Here is a 25,024-nt window from a genome sequence, read left to right as displayed (position 1 = left end):
TTCTTGCTGGCTCCTTTCCCTCACTTCATAAACAAGCTCAAGTCTCCCCTTTCTAAAAAGCAAAGCAAAACAAAATATGAGCCCTTCTTCTCAAGTTTCTTTGTAGGTGTGGTTGAACCCTCTCTAAGGGAGGACATCTGAACTCCTTTGCTGAGAATTGTCTGCCGACTGCCTACATTTCCCCTTCAATCTTCCCCCAGAGCATGACAGTTCTGCCCTCATCATTCCCCTGAAACTGCGCTCACTCATTTCCAACAGACAAGTCGTACTGTGTCCATCTCTCTGCTGCTCTGGATCCGGCTCATCTCATCCTGCTTTTGAAACTCCCAAATTCCTTGGGCTGTGGGCCTGCACTTTCCCAATTCCCCCTGTATAAGTCCGGTTCCTTGTGTTTCTTTCACTCTACCATTCCTGTCTTAGGCTTAATCCCTAAACATGAGTTTAAGGCTCTGCCCTCAGCTTCCTGCTGTTAACACTTTATATGTTCTTCTTGGGCACTGCAACCTCTGCTCCAAATTTCAACCACTATCTTTATGCTATCTATTTCTGCAGCCATAGGCCCAGCCAGACTGTACTTGACCTTCACAATCTTACATCAAAGACCTGCTGGACACCTCCACCTGATTGTTTCCCAAGCAACTCAAAGCTGAACACACTTTCTACCCTAACAAATGATAATAAGTGTACTTGGCAGGTACCCTGAACCTGGGTCACGAACCCTGGCTGCATACACAGGAAGCTATTGTATAACTATTTCATTAGGTTTCTCTTCACACTTCTCATTGGATACTATTCCTATAAAGAAATAAAATATGGAATTTGAAATTTCCTTAATTGTTGGTACCAAACAAACAGGTGCCCAAACTAAAAATCTGGGAGTCTCTCTCCACTCCCTGACTCATTGCTCCCACCCAATCAATCATCACGTCCTGCCAATCTGTCCTCTTCTGGTGTTTTTTTTACTCCCTCCCTTTCACTCCTACTATCTCACCTGTCCTATTTCAAGCCCTCATCATCTCTCAGCCTGACCACTGGGTAGTCCCCTACCTCTCCTCCCCAGTGCCAATCTTATCCCCCTCGAATCGACCCTCCTCCAAGCTGCTGGACTGAATAGCAGGCCGCATAGCCCTCATCACCTGCAGGATAATGGATAGGCAGGTCCAGCAGTGCAGTGACAAGTGTCCAGTGGCAAAGTCTCACAAATCCTTCCTCCAGAAGGATCTTGCCTATGCTTTGCATCTCTTTATAATTGCCCATTACATAGACTTGCTGTTGATTCTCAAAGCTAATTGATACCCTTCCCATAAACTCCTTTTCTGCTTACAGAGCCCACTTATGCTGCTTGCAATGAAGATCTTTGACTAGTAGAGAGTTCCGTTTGCTCCTATCATAATTACAGATTTGTGTTCCCTCCTACTGGTCTTCTGCAGCCACCAAGGGCAGGGACCACGACCATGTGTGTACTCCCTGGTCCCCTTGCACTCCAACTGCTAATGCAGCGCCTGATGCTTTCTCATATGCTTGTTCATATAATGAATACTAGGAGCTTTTTCTGTAAAACACATGATTCCTCCAGGATACTATAAAGTTATGGTAGAATGCCACTTGTTTCATTTTATCATCTTATTCTTGGCCTCAGAATTCCCCAGAAACACAAATAACTTTTTCACAAGAGTAGAGAAGGCAAATATTCTGGCAGATTTCACTGAATCACAAACCTAATCCATTGGTTTCTCCATTAGCCACATCGGAGTGCAAGAGATTCTTTTAGCAGCAGACAAATATCTCTTGGTCTTTACCCATCAAGGTGGGTCCTATTGATGTCTCACACTTTAGTTCTTGGTAACAACAGCTCTCAAAAGCTAGTTCAAAGTCTGATCATCTTTTGCCAAAAGTACTTTTCAGATCAAGCTGTGTTACTCTCGAGGTGGCTTTGTGATTGTTTGTGATGGCAGAGGATCAAGGGATTCAGGCAGCCCTGACGGCTAAATAACCCAAGAGCTGTTTGTGCACTGGCATGCCAGAGGGATGCAGAACATGTACTGGTGAGGCGCGCTAAAATGCAGCTTCCCCGTTATATTCGGAAATTACAGCATGAGCCTCCGAAGTCTTTGAAGTCCTACGGTAGGAAGGATTAAACGCAACCTCTTTCACTACAGGAAATAATGTCAAGGCTTTTCAAGAGCTTTAGAGATTAATTAAATTCAAAGTGTTTGTTGATGCCACATACCATCTGCCAGGAGTGGTGGGGAGGATGTAATTCATGTTCTGAAAGATGCATCACTCTGATGCAGTTTAGGGGCAGGGACTCCAATAAGGAGACACTTATAAGATTTACAAAGTGAAAAGTGAAATGAAGATGTACATGGTAGAAAGTGAAGACAGACGTGAGAAGGGAGAGAAGCAGGGAAGGAAGAGAGGTTCATTTATTTGGGAAACTCAGGGAATGCTTCCAAAAAGAGCAGGACCTTAAAGCATGAACAGGATTTAAACAGACCAAGACGGGCCAGAATAATACAGCTGTTGAGAACAATGCAACTAGAGTAAGGAGGCCATAGAGTCAAGGGTGTGTTGAGTGAGCAGCACATTAGGAATTAATGAGAGGGCAGAGTAGGAACACAATTTGGGGCAAATCATGAAGGGTCTTGAGTGCCAAACTTGGCTTTTTATACTTTATCCTGTGGGCAACTGATAATCACCAAAGGATTGATGAAGAAGGTATTTTATTCTTGGAAGGGGTAGGGAGTTGGCAGCCATTCTAAGGCACTGTCCTCAACTTGGATGCATATTGGAAAAACCTAGGAAGTTTGTTTATTTGTAGTGTTTGCTTTTTTGTGAACAATGCCAAGTCTGGCCCCATTTCAGGCCAAATAAATCAAAATTTCTTGGTGTAGGGCCTAGACATGACTATTTTTAAGGAAAATTTTAGGTGTTTTTAATGTCCAGTCAAGGTTAAGAACCATGGGCCCAATGCATAGGTATAAGAATTTATTTATAAAGCCCTGGCTGGTGTGGCTCAGTGGATTGAGCACTGGACTGTGAAGCAAAGGGTCACTGGTTCAATTCCTAGTCAGGGCACATGCCTGGGTTGCAGGCCAGTCCCCAGTGGGGGATGCATGAGAGACAACCACACATTGATATTTCTCTCCCTCTCTTTCTCCTTCTCTTCCCCCTCTCTAAAAATAAATAAATAAAATCTTTAAAAAAAGAATTTATTTATAAATGTTTAGCTTGGGTCGGGAATGCTTTGCTGACACTAGGTATGACACCATGCTTTGCTTAATTAGGTATGGCCTAATGGATGTAATAGAAATTTCTGATATACTATGAAAGTTCCTTACCCTTAAACATTTTTCTCATTTATCACTAGTAATACACTTTTCTGTGTTAAACACTACCTTTTTCCTGAAGTGGGATAACTGGCAGATACAAAAATCAGGGCTGACCAGCCAAGGTGAGGTGACCAGAATATGTTCAGCTACCTGCAGATCCTATTTATTGAGATACACACACCTTTATTAAAATAAATAGGTTCCACTCAAATTCTTAAAAATCAAATATCGTTTAGTAAGAAAAGTAGAACTACTGGTGGGGTGACCTACCAAAGAGATTCCACTATTTGAAGAACCAGGATCTTTTAGGAATACTATATCCTAAGATGCAAGCCACATAACTGTAGGCTAAGAGATTGAATATGGCAATGAAGGGAGAAAGTTCTATGAGAAGAAGTTACTTTTTTTTCTCCCAATACACGGTGAGCCCAACTGACTTCTGCAATTACAAGAAAGGACACATCTTAAAAATCCCCAGGCCGCAGTTGAGCATTTGGCCCAGAGCTGGGGGACAGCTTCCCACTGAACAAGTGTAATCTGAGTAGGGAGAATTCCATACTGGATGTTGGCCTTGGTAGAATGGGATTTGGCCAAAGCATACATCCAGAGAAGTCAGTCAGGGCAGGGAAGAGCAGGCAATGACCAGTCTAGGCAGATGAAATCCCAAGTGGAGGGCTCAGGCAAGAGAATTCAAGACCCTGGACTGACGGATAGGGAGGCCAAGGGTTAGGGACACTTGGAGCCTGATAGACTGTGGATAGATCCACAGGAAAGAGCAGGCTAGGGTGGGAGAGCGATGGGGCCGGGCGCGCAGCACTCCCCACCCAAACCGAGAATGTATAGGGAAAAAGTTTAAGTCCTTGGGACAGTATAAGCCAAATGTGAACTTGGTCTTCTTACTTGACCTCCATACCTCATTCAACCACACAAAAGTTAGATGGCCTGAAAGGCATGTGGGTGCTCAAAATAGAGGCAAATTATAAGAAAAAGAAAGTCCTTCTTCTGGTTGGAATGAGAGGCAAATGACAAAACTATAATCAAAAGAAAAGGAGACTCTTGTTAGCTCCCCAGAAACTGTGTTGGACAGCTATTTGAATTAGAACTCATGACTGATAAAATACAAATTTAGTAACACCGAGAGTAAGAATAATAACAGGTTACATGTATAGAGTGCTCACTATGTGTTACATGTATTAATGTATTCAATCTTCACAACAATCTTATGAGATAGGTACTTTTATTATCTCCATTTTACAGCTAGGAAACTGAGACACAGAGAGGACACATAACTTGCCCAAGGTCACACAGGATAAAAGGGCAGAGCCTGGGTTCTAATCCAAGCTGTCTAGCTTAGAGTTTGTACTAACCACTAGGCGAAGTGGTTTCTCACAATGAGGAATTACCTTTGAAGCTACAGAATGAACCAGAAGCACAAATGAAAATGCATAAGGACTTTTTAATCATCCAATACTTCATTTACTTATTCATCAAATTCATTCATTCAACAAATCTTAATTGAGCATCTACTATATGCCAGACCCTTTTCTATATACCAAAGACTGCAGACAGGTGGGACCCTACACATCTGAAAGGGGGAATAAATGCACTACATGACCAAGAATGTAGTGTTATATGGCTTTGGCAGGCCCACACACTTTGGAAACCATGTTCTCTCACATGAACAAACATTACATCTCTAACAAAGAGTTTCCAAAATGTTATAATTAACACACCAAAGCTCCAGGGTCCAGGACCTAGTGGAGACCGGGATAAGGTAACAATGCTGGAGGGAGGAGCTGGGGAAGAGCAGAGGAAAGGAGAGGTTGCCACTGCCGGGGTCAGTGACAGTGACTGGCAGCCTCTCTGGTCCCAGTGTGCCCCTCCGCAAAATAAAGATGTTGTAGTGGATGACCTCTAAGGCTCACTGCTAGGGTCGAGGAGTCCAAGCAGAGCAGAGCCAATGCCAGGCTCGGGCACAGGGCATGACAGCCACACTCAACCTGACAGCAGCAGTAGCCAGGTGGCTGGGGAAAGCCATGTGGTACAACTGCAGGAAAAACAGCAATTTCTGGCATTGGCTGTCTCTCCAGGAGACATCCAAGGAGCAGCCTGAACTTGCGCTGCCCCCCCCAGCCTCTATACAAGATGGGGATTGTGTTTCTGCTGAGAAGGCACCAGGAGACCAACAAGCAGAGGAAATGCAGGTTCGAGCAGGCCTGGGGTGGGAAAGCCCTGTGAACTCCTGATTTTAAGATGAGAGGCTGAGTGGGCCCCCAGTGTCAGGAAAGGAGCTGTGATCTGCAGGAAGCAGGGACAGCTCCTTCTGTCCCAGGAATGCCCCCTGGGATCCTTGCCAGACTTTGGGCTCTAACTGGTCCTCAAGAAATATCAGGTGGTATTTATCACTATTTATAATAACTGGCACATGACTGAGTGCAGAACTGAAACTCAGATGGCCAAGTGACCGGAAGTGTCTTTAAGAGAGAAGGAAGGGGTTTGGGTGAAGAAAGGGGGTGTCAAAGGAGACACATGCACGTACTTACAATGTGATTTCAGCACATTCAGCCACCGTCCCACCCTCACCCTTTGGTAGTGCCAAGCCTCTGGACGGGTCCTGCCTCAGACACTGGCACTTGTTCCAGAGTGCAAATACCATCCAAACTCTTCCTGTACCAGGCAACTCCTCAAACCCCGATTCCCACTGCTGTAGAAAAAAATACCTTCCCTACAAAAAGTGCATTGAATTTAATCTTTTACCTTCTCTTACCTAAGGGGAGGTAGAAACATTTCAGTATCTACCTCCCCTACTGTGTGGCTCAGTGCTCCAGATTCCCTGTTGCGGAACAGCGCCTACCTGGATGTGGATTCCACCCCTCCCGCCTCCTCAGTTCTGCAGAAGGAAATAGGTTAAAGGTGCTAAACCGAAATATCCAAAAATTAGAGTGAAGCCAAAATCTACCTGATGACTAATTTGAACTGACTCTTTGGATGCAAGACCAACTTTCTGTTCTCTAAGAACCCTCAGCCTAAGGGCTTCTGCCCCCACAGCTGGTGTTAGGGACTTGCAACCGACAGTCTCGGTTTCAGTGGCAGACCGCTGTTCAAAGGAGCTCAAGTGTGCTCTCAGCTCTAAATGAATAAAGAAGGTTTTTATAGGAAAACATAGATCCCGGATTTCATTCAAAACTAAAATGTAGAAGCGAGTTCAAATTTGAGCCTGACATAATCTTACTTGCCTTGACAAGTTAAGGAAGATTTAAAAAATTCTCCAAAAAAGATGGAGAAAAATGAAACAATAAGACAATCATTGACAAAACTAGAAAGCGGAGGAGGCTAGATGGCAGAGGCTGGTCACCTGCACTAGTGTCACCCCCTGTCCCTGGGCTGCCTCCCAGGGTGGTGCACAGCCCAAGTCAACATGCTACCCCGTCCAAATCCACCCATTCTGGGACCAGGGGAGATCTAGCATATTTCAAAGTGGTCATGAACTAGAGACATTGGAATTGTAATCAGAGATGCTTAGAGAACTAATACTTGAAATAAACTAAAGAGTTGGACCTCAAATATAATTTCAGGCAGCTGGGGAGATCTTTTAAGACAATTACACCAAGATTTAATCTCCTCTGATGAAAGTCTAATTACTCCCTTCACTGGGCATTAGCATCGTTCTCTCCACTGTGAATTACTTACCAAGGACATAAAGAAAGCGCCATTTGTGTTCCAAATACTGTGGGCAAATATCTCTGGAACTGACAACTCTGCGGTGGCTACAACACACAGAGGTAGATGGAACCCACTGCAAAAGGTTTTTGCAGCAAGATGAGGGGCGTTTGCAGAAAAGCTTGTGAGCAGCTTGCCAGATGTCAGCCCGGGACGATTTTATTATCTTTAATTTGCCAACCTAGAAATGGGTTTTTATAACAGAAATTCTTAGCAATGGCTTCTCAGCAGGCAACCACAGCAGCTGGCACACAACCAACTCACTGTCCCTCTGGAGTGGACTGTTATGTCCAAGTTCTAATTTTTGAAAAACTCGATCTGTAAAGACTGAAGCCTAACCTGCCTGCTCTGCCTGGAGTGCCCCGAGGAGAATGAATTACCTTCCCCCAGCCAAACCAGTAGTCCTAGTCCTGAGCCAGAAAGCAGTGACGGTTAGAAGTTAGAGAGAAAGGAAAAGGGAAGCAACAGTGCCTTCATTATACCATGAAACCATAATCACCTTTTCCTATAAGCATCTTCCTGTTTTCCCTGAAGGGGGCCTGTTGAACAGCCACTGGGCAGAGGTGCCAACTCAGCGGAGAGCACTTCCTGTGGGTCTGGGAGGCGGGGAGTCCAGCAGGCTGAGGCATGCCCACTGACCCAGACAGCAGCAGTCTGTGAAGGGGCCACCATCCTGACTGGGCTGGGGGTGGAGGCTCCTGGATTAAGGGGTGATGTTTATTTCCTTGTCACAGGGTCAGGACTAGGCTGAGGCAAGAGAGGTCCTCGGGCACAAGATTTAGGGTTTTTCACTCTCAGGGTCATGCAAGTGGCTCTTTTACTCCAGTCCCAGATCACTAGTAAGTGTGTTCCCTCCTGTTTTACCCCTAACCAGACAGCTCAGAGCTGGCCACTCAAGGATACCATGTGATACGGACCACCATTAGCATATTCTAAGACTGAGATTCCCTCCGGTGAAAAAGGGGCATGACATCACCTACTTGTGAGGGTCAGAGAAGCTAATATATGCAAAGCCCCAAACAGAAGCCTGGGGCAGAGAAAACTGAGATGATAGTTCCACATCCCACCCAGGGCCTGGGCCCACCATCCTCCAGGGAGCCAGCTTGGAGGACTGGAGGCCTGAGGACAACTGAAAAGGGAAGGAGGTTGGTGTTTCTCCTTTGTGCTGCAGTATTTTTTAAAGGAGGCTCCTTCCCAATGCAAAAGGCCTGGGGTTTCAAACTCCTAAAGGGGGTTGGGGAGGCGGTGCAGGGGGTGAGGGGACACCCAGTGCCTGTTGCTGGGCACTGGAGAAATATTTATTTTGACTCAGTGAAGGGTAAGAGGATACATCCGAAGACCCCGAATTTACACTTTGTCACCAGAAGCCAAATGGAATGTAGTGGTGAGACCACAACCACCACCTGCCAGCTGCGTGACCTCAGGCCCAAAGTCATGGACTTGGTTTCCTCTTTGCCAAGTGCTGGCTTACAAACACAGCAGGAGTGTGAGACAAAGCCATGCCACAAAACACTGAGGGCCCTCCAGAGTCATGGAACCACGCCTGCAGGGTGTCTGCTGACCACCACAGAGGATGATGACCTACCAGGGGCACACAGACAGTGGCTGACAATCTTTAGCAGTGCCCCCTTCTCCCTTCCCTTATGGAGTGCTGAGGGGAGGGGCAAAGTCTTAGGGCTTCTACCCACAGGCCAGGTAAACAAAGGATGCCCAGCCCCACCCCGTCTCTTCCTTGGCCATCCTCACAGCACAGCTGAGGTTTGGAAGAAGGACCCGTGACATACACATTTCCTCCCAAGAGTATTTAACTCCAAGAGAGCATTACCCCCGTGAAAGAGCCATCCAGCAGGAAGCAAGTTCACCTGGGTTCCAGGACACTAAGTCTCCTTACCTTCCTCATTTAAAATCCAGGGCTGGAACGCAAACACAGAGTCGAAGCCACAGGTGTTTTCTTCAAAGGCGCAGGATCCCGCGGGCAGGTCCAAGGCACCGGCGAGCTGCAGGGCTAAAGGCACAAAGCAAGTTTCAGTTCGGGCTCGGCCCGGGAGCGTTTGCACCAACTCAGGCGCCCCTGGGAAACTACTTGGTGAAAGTGAGGGGAAGACGTGCAGGAGGGGCAGGTGAGGATCGCACTACAGTACCCTCCCCTCCCCAATCCCACCCCCAGGACGCTTTCATTGCACGAACCCGCACCTCCATCACCACCCCAGGCTTGTTTTAGGGAGCAAGAATAGCGGCTGCGGAGACAGATCGCGAGGCGTCCTCGGCCGGCTCAGCCCAAGACCAGAGCCAGGCGATGGGAGTAGCAGGAGAGTGAGAGGGTCACGAGATTGCTCCTCCCGCCCCACCCCCCCCCCCCCCCCCCAAACACGCACGGGGGTCCAGGCCTTACCTTTCATTGCCAGGAGGATGACCCTTAACCACATTGTCGCTCTTCAGGGCGAAGTACCGGAAAGGGGCGCAAGGGGCCAGACCGCTGGGAACAGCGGCTCCCAATGGAAAGGAGCGTGGGAGGGGGAGGAGGGGGCGCCTAGGACGGGGGACGGAGAAGTCGAGAGGCAAAGCGTGCACTTGGAGCTGCTCAACTTTGCAAAGCAGCTCCCGGAGCTGAGAGGAAAGCTGAAGGTGCCTAAATGGAGAGCGCCTCTCACTCTGCTGCAGCCGCAGTCTGACCGCGTCCCTAAGGAGGCTGGCCCGCGGCACAGCTGGTCCTGGGCGAGGATGGGGCTGGGCGGGGAGAAGACAAGTACACACTTTTTTTTTTTTTTGAAAGGCTAGTCTGGAGTGTCTGGGAAAGGAGAGGTTGGGATACAGTGCCTCTGCTCAGGATTTTAAAGCTTGGGACCAGACCCCTTGCAGACAGTTGGAGGGGGCTGGCCCATGCGCGGTGGGAACCAGCTTATTTCTGGGGACAGCCTCTCCGCATCTGGCATGCCAGTCCTGCAGGGCTGGCCCTAATTTTAACTTCTCCCCAGAATGGGAGAGGGTGGAATTCTCCTAGGAAAATCTAGAGGAAATTTTGGAAACTGTAGGGTGGAATAAGCTTCCTATCTCACGAGGTTCAGCGTTTGCGGCCCAGTAATGCTAACCTTGAAATACCACCCCCCTTTTTTAGCAGTGGAATGCCTGGCATGCCTGGTGCTCAGCCTCCCCTCTGTCCGGTGAAATGGGGGCATTCCTCCTCTCCAGAGAGGCATGGTAAACTATCAGGAGGTTTCTAAATTGGGATGTGGGGGATGAGGGGTGACGTGGGGGAAGGGTTTACTGTGAGGTACCCATGGGCTACAAATTTGCTTTGAGCTCTAAGCAGGTCTTTAAAAATTGTTCTCTTCCAGTTTAAAAAAGTGTAGGGTTTTTTTCCTGTTCCCAATCTTCATTATAATTTTGTGCAAACAATTTTATGCCTAATGCCTAGGAGAGTGGTCTCAAACTTTAGGGCGCCATCATTAGAGTTTCTGATCCAGTAAAACGGAGGTTCTGCACGTTCCTAACACATTTCCAGCTGCTGGTACTGATGCTGCTAGTCTGCAACCACACCTGGAGGACCACTGGCCTAACAAACTCCTGTTCAACCACCAAAGCCCTGCTCCCATGCTGTCACCTGGCTTCCAGACTCTCCTGGTGTTCCTCGTCCTTTGTGGGCGGCTCCTTCTCGTCTCCTTGGCTGTCTTGTTATCTTTCTGACCCCTAAACACTGGAGTGCAGCCAAGCTCTGTCCTTTTATCTCCTGTTTCTTTCTCTACTCACTTCCTCGGTGATTCCACCCAGTGTTACAGTTTGAAACACCAGTGACAGCCCAGTGACTCCTGAATTTATATTTGTAGCCCAGAATGCTCACTAACTGTAGACTTTTCTCACTGCCACTTGAACATTTTCATCTGGATGCTTAAGAGCTATTTCATACTAACAGGTCCCTACACCAACACCTTTTCCTTCCCCAACATGCCTTCCTCTGCATCTTCCTCTTCTTAGATAAAGGAAACTTTCTCCTTCAGTTGTTCAGGACAAAAAAAAAATAGCCTTGGCTCTTCTCTCCTTCCCCATACATTACCACATCCTGTCCGTTCAGGATTCAGAAGACAGCAGGTGCTGACCACACTCCACGCCCCACTGAGACTGCCCTGATGGGAACAGTTACCCTTGTCAGCCAGGGAGACTGCAGCGGCCTCCCCAAAGCGGTCTCCTGCATCTTCTGCCTTGCCCACCTTCACTCTGTCCCTAACACAGTAATCAGCAGATCCTTTTCATGCAGAAACTGGCCGTGCCACTTCGTGGCTCAAGACCCCTAACAGCTTCCCAAGTCATTTAGCAAAACCCATCTCTTCACAGTGACCTACCAGGTCCTACAAGACCTGTCCCCGCCCCCTTATATCTCTGACCTCATCTGTTCTGCTTTGTCCCGTCCAGCCACATGCACCTCCTGGCCGGCCCTGCAGCGCAGTCTAGCTGTCCTCTCGGGATGTGGCCCTGGCTGTTTCCTCTGCTCCAAGTGCTCTTCCCAGGAAAGCCCTGGGACTCCAGCTCCCACTGCCTTCAGGTCTCTACTCTGATGTCACCTTCTGTGTAAGAAAACTCAACAGTCTTCTCCCTAATAAGAAAAAACAAACATACAAACAAATAAAACCCTGGGATCCTTTTCACATCAGTTCAGGAACTCTTCATGTGCTTTCTGTAAGCAATAACTCAAATGATCTAAAATTTGCCTGTGTATGTATTTATTTACTTTGCCTATGTTAGTAGCTAATAATAATAAATAACAGTGACCATGTTTATACTATCCCACATGTTTTCCATAGAGAATTGCATTGAACTTTCCCGGGTCTTTATGGAGTAGATGTCATTATTGCTCCCATTGACAGATGGAGGGACTGAGGCTCAGTTCAGTGACAGCGTGTGGTGGAGACAAGGCTCAGGCCCAGTATGCTTTTGTCCAAACGCCTATTTTCTCAACCAGAACAGTAGACTATCTCTCTTGTCATATATTTTCTGATTTCTTGCTCACAGGTGGTGCTAAATATCTGATGAATTTCATCAAATTACTTAAAAGTTCAAAGACACATATATATCCAGTTAAAACCTCTAATATTTTCTTTTTTTAAATATATTTTATTGATTATACTATTACAGTTGTCCCATTTTCCCCCTTCACACCCCTCCACCTTGTACACCCTCTCCCACCCATATCCCCCCCTTTAGTCATGTCCATGTGTCATACTTATAAGTTCTTTAGCTTCTACATTTCCCATACTACTCTTACCCTCCCCCTATGTATTTTCAACCTACAATCTATGCTACTTATTCTCTGTACCTTTTCCCCCTCTCTCCTCCCACTCCCCTGTTGCTAACCCTCCATGTGACCTCCATTTCTGTGGTTCTGTTCCTGTTCTAGTTGTTTGCTTAGTTTCTTTTGGTTTTGCTTTAGGTGTGGTTGTTAATAATTGTGAGCTTGCTGTCCTTTTACTATACATGTCTTTTCTTTATCTTCTTTTCTTAGATAAATCCCTTTAACATTTCATAAAATAAGGGCTTGGTGATAATGAACTCCTTTAACCTGACCTTATCTGAGAAGCACTTTATCTGCCCTTCCATTCTAAATGAGAGCTTTGCTGGATAGAGCAATCTGGGATGTAGGTCCTTGTCTTTCATGACTTGGAATATTTCTTTCCAGCCCCTTCTTGCCTGTAAGGTCTCTTTTGAGAAATCAGCTGACAGTCTGATGGTAACTCCTTTGTAGGTTATTGTCCCCTTATCTCTTGTTGCTTCTAGGATTCTCTCCTTCGTTTTTACCTTGGCTAATGTAATTATGATGTGCCTTTGTGTGTTTCTTCTTGGGTCCAACCTCTTTGGGACTCTCTGTGCTTCCTGGATTTCTTGGAAGTCTATTTCCTTTGCCAGAGTGGGGAAGTTCTCCTTTATTATTTGTTCAAATACATGCTCAATCTGTTGCTTTTCCTCTTCCCCTTCTGGTACCCCTATAATTCAGATGTTGGAATGTTTAAAGATGTCCTGGAGGTTCCTAAGCTTCTCCTCGTTTTTTTTTTTTTTAATTCTTATTTCTCCATTCTTTCCTGTTTCGTTGTTTTTTTCTTCCTTCTGGTCCACTTTATTGTTTTGAGTCCCAGTTTCCTTCTCTTCACTATTGGTTCTCTGTGCATCTTCCTTCATCTCTTTATGGTAACCTGCATTTTTTCATGTAATTTGTGCCCAAAATCAATCAATTCTGTGAGCTTCCTGATGACCAGTGTTTTGAACTGTGCATCTGATAGATTGGCTATCTCTTACTCACTCAAAAGGATGAGTCCTGGGGGACTGATCTGTTCTTCTGTTGGAGACATATCTCTCTCTCTCCCTTTTTTTTTTTTTCCCTGTCTGGTTGCTCCTGTTACAGTGAGGGGTGGAGCCTTAGGTGTTCACTGGGGCTGGGCACCCCAGTCGCTAGATTGTGACGTTGTATGTGGGGGTGGGGGCAAACAATGGCGATAGCTCCATTCTCCTGGGATCTCAGTCCCTTCTCTGGGATCCTGGGTTGCGCGCTCTGCCCTGGTCCACAATCACCGCCTCACTGGGTCTGCCAGCCGCCGCTTGCGTACTCAGGGTCCACTGCTGCGTCCCAGAAGGCTTACTCACTCCCAGTTGCCTTTTGCACCCAGATCTCCCTGATCTCTGTGCTCTGCGACCCGCGCCCACTCCTCCTCTCCGCCCCTGTTACCAGTCTGGATGGACTGGTCTACTTCAATTTCTTGGCTGTCTGACTTCCATTCAGATAAATTCTCTGTCAGTTCTGGGTGTTATTCTGACACTAAATTGTTGTTGTTCTAATCTTGGTTGTGTGTGGACATACAGTGCGTCCACCTATGCCTCCATCTTGCCGGAAGTCCTAAAACCTCTAATATTTTCAAGCAAACAAGCTTTCTGCAACTATCAAACCAGTGCTACTTTTTTCCAGCTGCCTACAGAGTATTTCATAGTTTTAGGATTGCCTTAGATTCATTTGCATTAGATCCATTTCCTCAGATTCATTAGGGAAATTAAAATCTTCAAGCTCCTAGGAGCTCTCCAAAAATGTTGAAATATGGCTGAAAACTTCAAGGCGACATCATTCATTGTCCCCTGTGGGGACAGAATCATTACACATAAAGTAAAATGTTTATTTCACTCGCAACTGCACAGCCCCAAGAGCAGATGATCCTTCGACACTGGCATGGGCTGGGTTCTCTGGAAGGCAGACAGGGACCTGGAGTTTGTCCTACAGGGTGTTGAGCAGAGGGTGCATTTGGGATCGGCTCCTGCGGAAGGGACAGGGAGGGAGCAGGATTGGGCCAAGGCAGAAGTGGCACAGTCCCCTCAAAGCCTCTTCTGACCCCACAGGGAACCCTGGGGCTAAATTGGTCCATTTGACTTGTCCCATTTTAGGCTGAAATGGCCAGATCCTCTGTGCTGCTGCCTCTATCCTTCAATAGATGTGGCCCACATCAGGACAGGTCATTTCCAACGAGGTGGCTGTCTGAACAGAGGTCAACCCAGAGGGGCTGACAGCTAACAGCTGTTCGATGACAACACTCCTGACAGCTGGGACAAGTCCTTTCCTGAAGGGGGATCCGGACAGCACGTCAATGTCCACCACAGACATTTCACAGAGAAAGGAAAGGACACTGTACATGGAGAGGGGCAGGCAGGGAGTCCAGAAAAATCTACAAATTATGTGTGGCGACCCACTTCCTGTGGTCAGTAATCATGGAGCCACAGGGCTGTGCCCAGCCTTTCCACCTGGGAAAACAGCACCAGGCCCCCAGGTAGGAAGCACCAGGACTCTCCAGGATCTGGCTAAATCAAATGATCAAATAATGCAGGTGTAGGTCTGGTTTATCGAAAGCTCTAAAAAATGTTAGGTATTGTAGTGGTTGAATTGGTAGCACCCCCAAAAGGTATGTCTACAGCCTAGAACTTGTGCATGTGACCTTATTTGGAAAAAGGAGCTATGTACAGGTAATTAAGTTACGGATCTTGAGATGAGATCATCCTGGATTATGAGATGGGTCCTAAACCAATTGCAAGTATTCTTATTGGAGGCAGAAGAGAAGTAATAGACACAGGAGAGATGGATACAGAGATTGGAGTGCCACAGCCCCAAGCCCAGGAATGCCGAAAGGAACCAGGAACCACCTGACACTTCCAGATCAAAGGACGGATTCTCTCCAGGAGCTCCAGAGGAGTGTCGCCCTGCAGACACCTTGATTTGTGACCTCTGGTTTCCAGGGCTGTGAGAGAACACTCCTTGTTGTTTTACACCACTCAGATGGTGCCAGATGGTTTGTGGTCATCTGTTCTGGCAGCCATAGGAAGCTAAGGTAGCGTATTACGCATCAGGCAAACACATGCCAGGCACTTGACGTGTGTTACCTCATTCAGTGCATACATCATCCCTGGGAGGCAGATACCATCGTTATTTCTATTTTACAGCTGAGGAAACAGGCCCATTACGGTCAGTTTACTTGTTCAAGGTCACATGTCTAGCCAGTGTGTAGCCAGAATTTGATCACATACACTGCACTGTCCCTGAAAACTTCCTCTTTACAAAGGCCTGTCTCTCCTTTCAAAGGCTGCCTATCCCACAAGCAGGCAGAGTTGTCCTCTGTCTGTGGGCACCCACACGAGGCTTGCCTCTCTCAGAGCCTGGCCCATCCCTTTGCTGTTTGCCACTCTGTTCTACATCCTGCTCCTTTTTGGAGCCATGGACCAGGGGTCCTACCTTTTGATGCAACCACTCTTGGTCTGCAAATCTCCAAATTCTTACTTCTAACTTTCTGGGTGAAAGAAAGGAAGATGAAACACTGATGCCCCTTGCAGGAGCCTATATCACACTCTGTTTACTTTCTTCTCTCACCACCAGGTGAGGCATTAGAGGGAACAGCTCGTCTGTGGGAGGAAATGAGATCGGTGCTTATGACGCACCCTGGCACATATTACTGATGCAAAGTCAAACTCGGAGGCTTTCTTCACCACCCACTTTCTCCTCAGTTTGCTCACTTTCCTTTCTTGTCATCCTCATGCAGTGCCGTGCATCGGGAAGTTCAGCAAACATTTCCTGCGCACCTCCTATGTGCCAAGCATTGTGCTCAGGCCTTGAAATCCAGGAATAAACAAGACAAATTCCCTTCTGAGACGGGAGACTGACCCATGAAAAGACCACTTCAATAAAATACATTGCTGAGATAGATCAAGGCCTGAAAACACAAGAAGTCCAGGGGCCAGGGAGGTTACCCCGGTGCACGTCAAGAGAGCTGACATCAGGGAGAGAGTGCAGAGTGATGGGGCCCGCGGTGAACCAAAGGGCATTGCTGGCACCAGCTTGAGGCAAAGCTGCTATGGTGGGACAGAGGTGCAGCATCACCCCTCCTGCCTATTTTTCAAAAGAAACCCACTGTTCAGATTTCCATGTAGTAGTTCTTCATTTTCAAATACTGGCAATAAATTAAAACAATGTATTTAAATCTTTGTGAAAAGAGAACAAAATCCAAATTCAATTCTTCAGCTGGAGTTTGCATCATCAAAGCAGAACCAGGGAGGTGGATGGGAAGCCCCCACCCCACCCTCCAGAGGGGTAGCCAGGCGCACAGAACCAGTCCCATTCCAGAGAAGAGAAAACGGAGGAAGAGAGAGTTGAGGGGACTTTTAACCAATGCACCTGTCTCCAAGAGCCAGGGACAGAATGAGCAGTCATTAGCTACCCCCTCATTGGCCAGTCTTAAGGCACCTGGGAAGACCTTTGTGATACTCCAAGTCCTATAAAATGTAAGGCTATTCATAATACCCTTTATAGTAATTATGCTTTTGTTTCCTTCTACTATATATTATATGTTTCAAATTATAACCTATGATATAGCCTCTAATCTATGCCAAGACATTGTCCCTACTCTGGATTTTTGTCTGTCTTCGTCACTGTCTATGTCTTCCTGGGCGCACACCAGCTGGGCACCTCTGCTTCCCTCTCTGCACTCAGCCTGCTGCTCCGTGTCGCTTTTGTGTCCTCTCTCTGCACATACACGTGGACACACCCCTGCTCATTGCCCGCTGTCAGGTTGAAATGAGATGGTAAAATAATTCCAGGCTCTGTGGCTTGTCCTGCCAGTCACCCTGTTGCTGGCCAGTAGGACATGTACAGGGGCTGTGCCCAAGGCTGGCTGGTGGTGTCCCTTGGTTCCTACCCAGCACCAGCTGCCTCACATCCCTGAGGGGCAGTCACACACCCACCATGTACCTGAATCACCCACTGTGAGAGGCCAAGGCCCATGGTTGATCTGTTCTTACAAACCTCCTTTATTATAAAATGTATAACCCGCTGTTCACATTGCTGCTCTCAGATGATCTGAATTGGTTAAGTAGGTGTTTCTTTTCAAGTGAGCATTTAAAAGTAAGGAGATACTTAGAATCTTTTTATCATTAATCTTTTCTCCATCAGTTTATGGGGAATCCTAGCTTGGACTCAGACGTCCTTCACTATGGTTTGAATGTAACATTTGGATTTTTTTTTTTTAAATCAAAGTTCCCTGGGCTGGCTCATCACAGGAGTCCCACTGGCACCTTTTGTTGGGAGTATGTGCTGTGCCAGCCCCGAAGAGTCTGAGCCACTTGCCCAAGGGAACAGGGCAGGATGTGAACCCAATTAGAGCTACCACCAAAGCCCTCTGACCTCTCTGCTTCCAGCACGGAGGAGGTTTGAGCAGACACTTTGAGATGGCCTGTTCTCAGATCCTACTTCCTCCTTCCACTGCCCCTGGAGTGGGCTGAGACCAGGAAGGTAAGTTTCTCTCTGTCCTAGTAAAGTTTTCGAACCCAGAGTTCTGTGGGGATGGTCGTTTGTACTCAGAGTGGAACCAACCTTTCCATCCCATGTGCATCCCACCCTAACCCTCATGCCCCCACTGGCTATTTACCTTTCCCCCAACTATGTCCTCTGTCCACCCCTCTTGTGTTCTTGTCACCGAACAAAGAGGAGGGACCTGGGACAATATACTACTACCCGAAAGGAATCCCCCCTGGTTCGTTATGTCCACTGCCAGAGGAAAGACATCTCTCAATGCCAGAGATTCATGAAAAGGAAAGGAAATGTTTATTTAATGCTATACAGACTTAAAGTAGTGACCTGATGTCTTCATCAAAGTCCCAAAGTCCCTTAAAACACCCACAGACACACACAGTCCTTCCTTCCCCCCTTTGCCCAGTCTGGGGTACTGTATCTCAGGAAAAGAAATAGAAGTCCATGGCTCAGGCAGCTCCCAGTTCTTCTCAGTAATCCATCTTGGCTGGTAGGCTTCCCTCAGTTCCGGGCACCATCAGCTGTGTCGCTGGGGTCTCTGCTAAAGCCAGGTGGTGGTTCCCCCTTCTAAAGCTGCGGGGGTCCCCACTCTGGCAAAGCCGAGTGGCTCTCTTACATGTCCACAGCCGCCTGTTCCTCTCTGCACAATGGCCGAGGGAGTCTCCACTCTGGCAAAACCGCATGGTTCTCCCCCCATTGGCTGCGAGGAGGGGAGGGGCATCACCACTCTGCCAAAGCTGAGTAGTGATTCTCTGCTAAAGCTGCATGGTTCTCTCTCACAGGACTGTAGGACTCCCCACTCTGCTAAAGACCGAGTAATTCTCCCTCTCAATGGCTGCCGAGTCTGGGTTCAAATCCCCGTGCCAATCTTCCTCTGCAGCCCCATTTCCGACTCCTCCTAAAATCAGTTATACCTGCCAGCACTCTCAAAGCCTTCCAGCTTTACTGGGCTGCCATCATGAGTCTGGGCAGGTGTGGCCCCATGTCATGGAGCCAATCTTCTCCAAGCTCTCATGCAGGTGCTGTAACTTGGGGGACCTGCCCCCCAGCTATGACTTGGTGGGGAAGTTACTTCCATTCCCCTGGCTCAGAACATGGCCACAGCTATTTAATATACCTATGCAACCAGTTAAAGGTTATAGATGTGTTAAATGACCACACCAGAGGTTAGCTACAAGGCTGTTGCTATGCGAAACAGCTCTCAATGACCCTGCTCCATTTGTCACTTCCCCCAGCTCACATCTGTGGGGGGAAGGGCGGGGACATCCTAATATTTCCTGGACACCTTGAGTTCTGGACCCCATTTCAAATCCCTATTTGGGGTCCCCCTCTTGGCTGCACCCTGTTACATTCTCCCATGCTCTTCTTTCTGTTCAGAATCAGAACTGGAGCCCTGGAAGGCAGCACCAGGCCTCAGGTGCTGGAGATAAATGAAGACGATGAGCCAGCCCAGATTCTACCACCTGAGCCTGTTCCAGGCAGCTGCAGCCTCCTGGACTCCGGTCTGGGTTCAGGAGAAAGGCTGGGCTGATGGGAAAATCAGAAAGAACCATTCACCTAAATTTCTACTAAGTACCGAACCACAAACAGACCTATGACCCCCATGGCAGTGTTAGAAACAGCTCGGGTGAGCAGGACCAGGTTCCCCTTTGATGCAGACCGCCTTTGGCATTTCAGGGTTTACTGCAGTGAGAATGGGCAGCACAGGCAGCACACGGCTGTGCCGGGGTGGAGGTGGTTAAGGCCCTGTGTCACCTGTTGGGGCTAAGAGTGAGCAAAGGACATTGGGATTTGACTTACTACAGTCAATGGTGGCTCCAGAGACTGAGGAGGCCCATGGCCAACTTGGGCTCCCTCCCCCCGGTGGTAGGCTCTCTGCTCTACAATGTTGTTTCTTTTCCCTTTCTCTTTTATCTCTCTCTCCTCATTTTTGTTTTTGTTTTTGTTTTGTTTTTTTAGCACTGTTGCCTAGGGCAGAGGGCAGGGGAATAGAATAAAGCATTCAGTAGCCAGAAACATTCCCCAAATGAGCAGTGAAACACCAGCTTAACTTCTGATTTACAGATTCTTACGTTATTTATGCGTCAGATCAGGGACCTAAACAGGGAGAGAGCGATATTCAACCAGAAAGGCCTGGGCACTGAAGGGAGGAATGGATGCCAATGGGAGGGGGCCAGATAGCAGGTATCAGCTCTGAGCAGATAAGAGGGGTGTGCATGCATGCGTGCGTGCACCATATGCACAGTCACATTATTAGTGAGAAGCCAAGTCACACTGTCACTCTGATCTGGAAGCTTGACTTGCAAAGGGCTAAAACTCCGGGGACTTAAAGATGTTAGCCCCCTACTACCTGTGAACCCAGAGCATGTTATCTGGTCTCTCTGTGCCTCAGTGTTTTCTTCTATAAAGTGAAAATAATAATAGTGCCTCTTTCACAGTGTGGTCGGGAGTGCTAGATCAGTTTATACTTTTAGTATATGAGAGTGCATGGCACACTATAAGCACTATATAAATATTAACATTAATTTTATAGTTTTTCACAGGTCCAGGCTTGTAGTTGAAATTGATGATGGTATGTCCATGCAAATAGCCTTTCATACAGTGACCGGCATGCCTTTGGGTTTGGGGAGATGCAGGAACTAGGAATGTAAATTGGACAATTGGTAAACTGTAGCTTTGATGTTCTGTAAGAGCAGAGGAAAAATCTCAACTATTGAGAGGATACCATTCTAAATATGAACAACTAAAAATTTCTGCATTAAAAATAGTGATGCAGAAAATAGTTTCAGGATTAAAATAAAAATATTTGTTTGATGACACTGAGGTGGAACGAACAAGCTGGAACGGATTGTAGGAAGAGGACTGTTTCTAGAGGCTACAGGACATTATCTTGTTCCTTGGTTTCAGCCTGAGGCCTGGGGCTGTCTGTGGCCAATAAAAGTGTCTTCTGAAAAATAAAACAAGAGAGACTTTCATTTGAGACATCTTGTCTCTAAATTGCTGGAAGCCCCCATTTTCTCCCCAAACTGTAATGTTTTCTTCACTCTTTACCATTTACAACTTTATATACACACTTATTTTACATGAAAGCCTTATTGATTTATTCACCTGTAGCAGACTTGAATAGACTTCCAAGTATCTAACTCAGTGGGCTCTTAGGAGTGTAAAGCTTGCACAGGTGCATCTGATTAGTGGAGTCCAGGTCACATGATTTTATTCTACCTGAAAAGAAAGCTGAGGGTTTGAACTCTGAGTTCTGTATTGGAGAGATAGGACTTATAACACTTCTCCAGTTTAGAAATCTTTTCAGAAGATGATGGGCCACTGCAAATGGGACACATGTCCATTATAGCTAATATTGTTTAAAATAGAATTGATTAAACCACTCACACCCATTGGGGTGGCTATTATAAAAATAACCAAAATAACAAGTGTTGGTAAGGATGAGGACATAGTAGAACACTTGTCCATTGCTGGTGGGAATGTGAAATGGTGCAGCTGCTATGAAAAGCATTATGGCGGTTCTTCAAAGTTTAAACATAGAATTACCACGTGATCCAGGAATCCTGCTTCTGGGTATGTATGAGAAACAATTGAAAGTAGAGACTCGAATAGACATTTGTATATCAATGTTCAAGACACATTATTCATGGTAGCCAAAAGACTGAAAAAGCCCACATGTTCATCAGTAGATGAATGGAGAAACAAAATGTGGAGTATATATAAAAGGAAATATTATTGAGTCTAAAAGGTAAATAAAATCCTAGTACATGTGAAAACATGGATGAACATTAAAAATTATGGTAAGTGAAATAAACCAGTCACAAAGGGCAAATATTGCATGATTCCACTTACTATGAGATCCCTAGAACAGTCAGATTCGTAGAGACAAAACAGAATAGTAGCTACCAGGGCTTGGGGGCACAGGGGAATGGGGAAGTGTTGTTCAATGACACAAAGTTCCATTTAGGGGTGAAGAGAAGTTCTGGAGATGGACAGCAGCAACGGTCGCACACTCTGTGATTATTCTTGCTGCCACCAAATTGCGTACTCAAAAATGGTTAAAGTGACCAGTTTTACCTTGTATACATCTTACCTTGATAAAAATAGAATTGATTGACAGTTTTGAAAATCAAAAATTGAAAGTGACTAAATAATGTATCACACCCATACTTTGGTATTTACTCAAATGATGAGAGAAAAAGAAGGAGATAAAAATTACTTTATTGTATCTTTTGTGTGAGACCCTTGACTCAGCAGCAGGCAGGCCACACAGGGGCTGTGGGTTCTGTGGGTTAGGACTCGAGGCCCTCAGAATCAGACCGCCTGCACAGAGTGCTCTCACAGCCAGCAGGCAGGGTTCAAAACACTGGGCACTGGATTCATAGTTCTTTGTGCTCATGCGTCTCCGTTTTGGTGGTAGTCCACTGCTCTGACAGTCCTTGAGCAAAGAAAAAAAATGTAAAAGTACTAGAAATCAAGAATAGCATGATGTGCTTATTGATGACAAAAATATCAAAAGCTAATTTCCTTTCATAAAAGGAAAGCTCATTTTCTCCAGCTTTAAAGAAAAAACAGTTATTAACTAATGCATAATCAATAATAATTAGCACAGGAAGTTTGGAACCAAGTACTCTCAGATCTCTAATTGACCTTGAGCAAGTCACTGAAGCTCTTGGCTCTTCTGCCTCCCCAACATGAACCTCATCATTTTCCCGCAGAGGTGCTGGGGAGTTCCCCGAAGTCACTCGTCAGGTAAACACATAGCACTCAGAAACCCAGGGCAGACATATTGGTTCTTTCAACTTTATAGAAAATCTACAAAACTGCCTATTCAGCAAGAATCATCAAGTGGTCATTTGGGCACAGAAAGTGGTTCCAATTATAGAATAGAAACTTTATATACAACTGGAAGCTTTCTTTGTTATGGCTTTCAGAAGTCAAAACACACTGGTTGCCAGTTGCAATGTAATTCCACTCACACCCTCACGCCCCATGTCTCCTGCCTCTTGTTGTCCTGGTGACTTGCTGAGTCACATGCTGCAGAGGGAGCAGTTCCTCAAAGGGGAAAGAGGGCCAGTCTTTTCCTTTCTTGCCAGTGCTCTCATTTTGTTTCCTATCTCGTTCACCTTAGCATGACTAAGTCGCAACTCTAAATCTAAGTCCATGTTCTGAAGAACCTCTCACATGTGTGATTTTCAAAGGCTGCTTTGGAATTGAAGCAAGTTATCCTAATCCTTTAAATATAAGTAACCTTGTTGCTTTAAGAGAAAAATAAGAAATCTGTCAGGAGGACTTTTAAGCTAAAATTGTTTTACAAGGTGTAGGAGGGTGCAGCCAGACGGTCCCCAAAAGAAGGACTTGTAATGGGGTTCAGAACTCAAGGTGTCCAGGAAATATTAGAAAGATATATAGAATGTCCTCACCCTCCACCACAGGTGTGAGTTGGGGGAAGGGACACATGGAGCAGGGCCATTGAGAGCTGTTTTGCATAGCAACTAACCTTTGCAGCTAACCTCTGGCATGGTCATTTAACAAATCTATAACTTTTAACTGGTTGCATAGATATATTAAATAGCCGTGGCCATGCTCTGAACTAGGGGGATGGAAGGAACTTCCCCCCAAGATGTAACTGGGAGGCAACTCCCCCTAGTTACAGTGCCTGCGTGAGAGCTTGGAGATGATTGGCTCCATGACATGGGGCCACCCCTGCGCAGACTCATGATGGAGCCCAGTAAAGCTGGAAGGATATTTAAACCCAGACTTGGCGGCCATTGAGGAGAGAACCATGCAGTTTTGGCTCAATGGAGACTCCTGCAGCCATGTAATGAGAGGGACCATGCGGCTGTGGCAGTGAGGAGAACCATGTGCTCTGGCCAGAGTGGGGGTACCCCCAAGCCATCCTTCTCATGGCTTCCCCCCCAAGCCGTGAGAAGAATCACCACGAGGCTTTAGCAAAGAATCACCACACAGCTTTAGCTGGAGATCCCCGTGATACAGCTGATGGTGCTGGGAACAGAGGAAGGACTACCAGCTGAGATGGATTACTGGGAAGAACCGGGAGCTGCCTGAGCCATGGACTTCTATTTCTTTCCCTGAGATACAGTACCCCAGACTGGGCAAAGGGGGGAAGGAAGGACTGTGTGTGTTTGTGGGTGTTTTAAGGAACTTTGGGATTTTGACGAAGACATTAAGTCATTACTCTTAACTCTATGTAACTTGAATAAATAATTTCTTTCCTTTTCACCAATCTCTAACATAGAGAGCTATAATTCTCTGGCGAAGGGAAAGGTGAACCTAGTACAGGGAGACCCCAGGAGGAGTGGTAGCTTTAAAGTAATACAACTACTTGTACATATTCAGTAAAAGCCCACCAAAATTAGCCAGGAAGGATCTGCCCTATAAGAATAGAGTCCTCCCAGCCCATGAGGTCAATCTCTGCTTGGAGTTGGCCTGCTCCCATGTTCTCTTCTATAAACTCTGGGTGTTTGGTTCAATTCTTTGTCCCGATCACTAAGAACCTGGTTACCTGTGCCCCCCTGTGACAAAGGCTTCAAAGTTAATTAAAAGAAGACAATATACAAAAGAAGACTTTTCCATGTAAGCTATAAATACACCATCATTCACGAGCTGCATTACAGGCAGGACAAGACAATGAGCAGCTCTAGTTAAGTTCAGCATTGAAGTTAAGGTGATGGAATAGCAGCCTGTGTAGTTAATGTTTTAAGTGTTAAAATATTTTTATGAAGCCATTCTTTAAAAACAGACATAAGCATTAAAAATAAATGAACATAAGCAATCTGCTTTTGTTTAGACTTTGGGGTCATATTATGATTTATCTTTCATATGTCAGCTAAAGTTAATTTTAAAATATTAATCAGAAAGAATCATAGTGCTGACAACATCTGACAGTTTACATCCTTTGCCCTAGTCAGGTGGGATTTTAATTATATTACATTATTGAAGGGAAATTTGTTTTCCATGGATGGCAAACCAAAACAAGTTCAGCCTTTGTGGTGGGGGAAAGTGCTGTGTTCCTTGAGCAAAATTAACATTATAATGTGCTGACAAATTCAAAACACTGCTCTGAGTAATGAATTCACAGGGAAACTCCAGACCAAAGGAATTGGAACAGTAATGACAGAAAGGAAATACC

General features: G+C 46.2%; 1 protein-coding gene across 3 annotated transcripts in view; it reads right to left on the bottom strand.

Moving 5' to 3' along the window:
- Nucleotides 1-10,005, bottom strand: part of MAMDC2 (MAM domain containing 2) — a 126,880-nt gene extending 116,875 nt beyond the window's left edge. For 2 of the 3 annotated variants that reach the window (XR_004902207.1, XM_036021737.1), the window contains exons 1-2: nucleotides 9,445-10,005; nucleotides 8,944-9,057 (exon numbers count right to left, since the gene is read on the bottom strand). Coding sequence is in view for 2 of the 3 variants with exons in the window: in XM_036021737.1 (XP_035877630.1) it covers nucleotides 8,944-9,057; nucleotides 9,445-9,478 (148 nt within the window). In the remaining variant the exon portion in view is untranslated. The remainder of the gene's footprint in view (nucleotides 1-8,943; nucleotides 9,058-9,444) is intronic. The other variant, XM_028517784.2, reaches the window with a different exon arrangement.
- Between the last annotated feature and the right edge of the window lie 15,019 nt (nucleotides 10,006-25,024).

This window comes from Phyllostomus discolor, chromosome 3, assembly GCF_004126475.2.
Source record: "Phyllostomus discolor isolate MPI-MPIP mPhyDis1 chromosome 3, mPhyDis1.pri.v3, whole genome shotgun sequence".
NCBI lineage: Eukaryota > Metazoa > Chordata > Mammalia > Chiroptera > Phyllostomidae > Phyllostomus > Phyllostomus discolor.
This window is presented reverse-complemented; position numbering and strand designations above follow the sequence as displayed.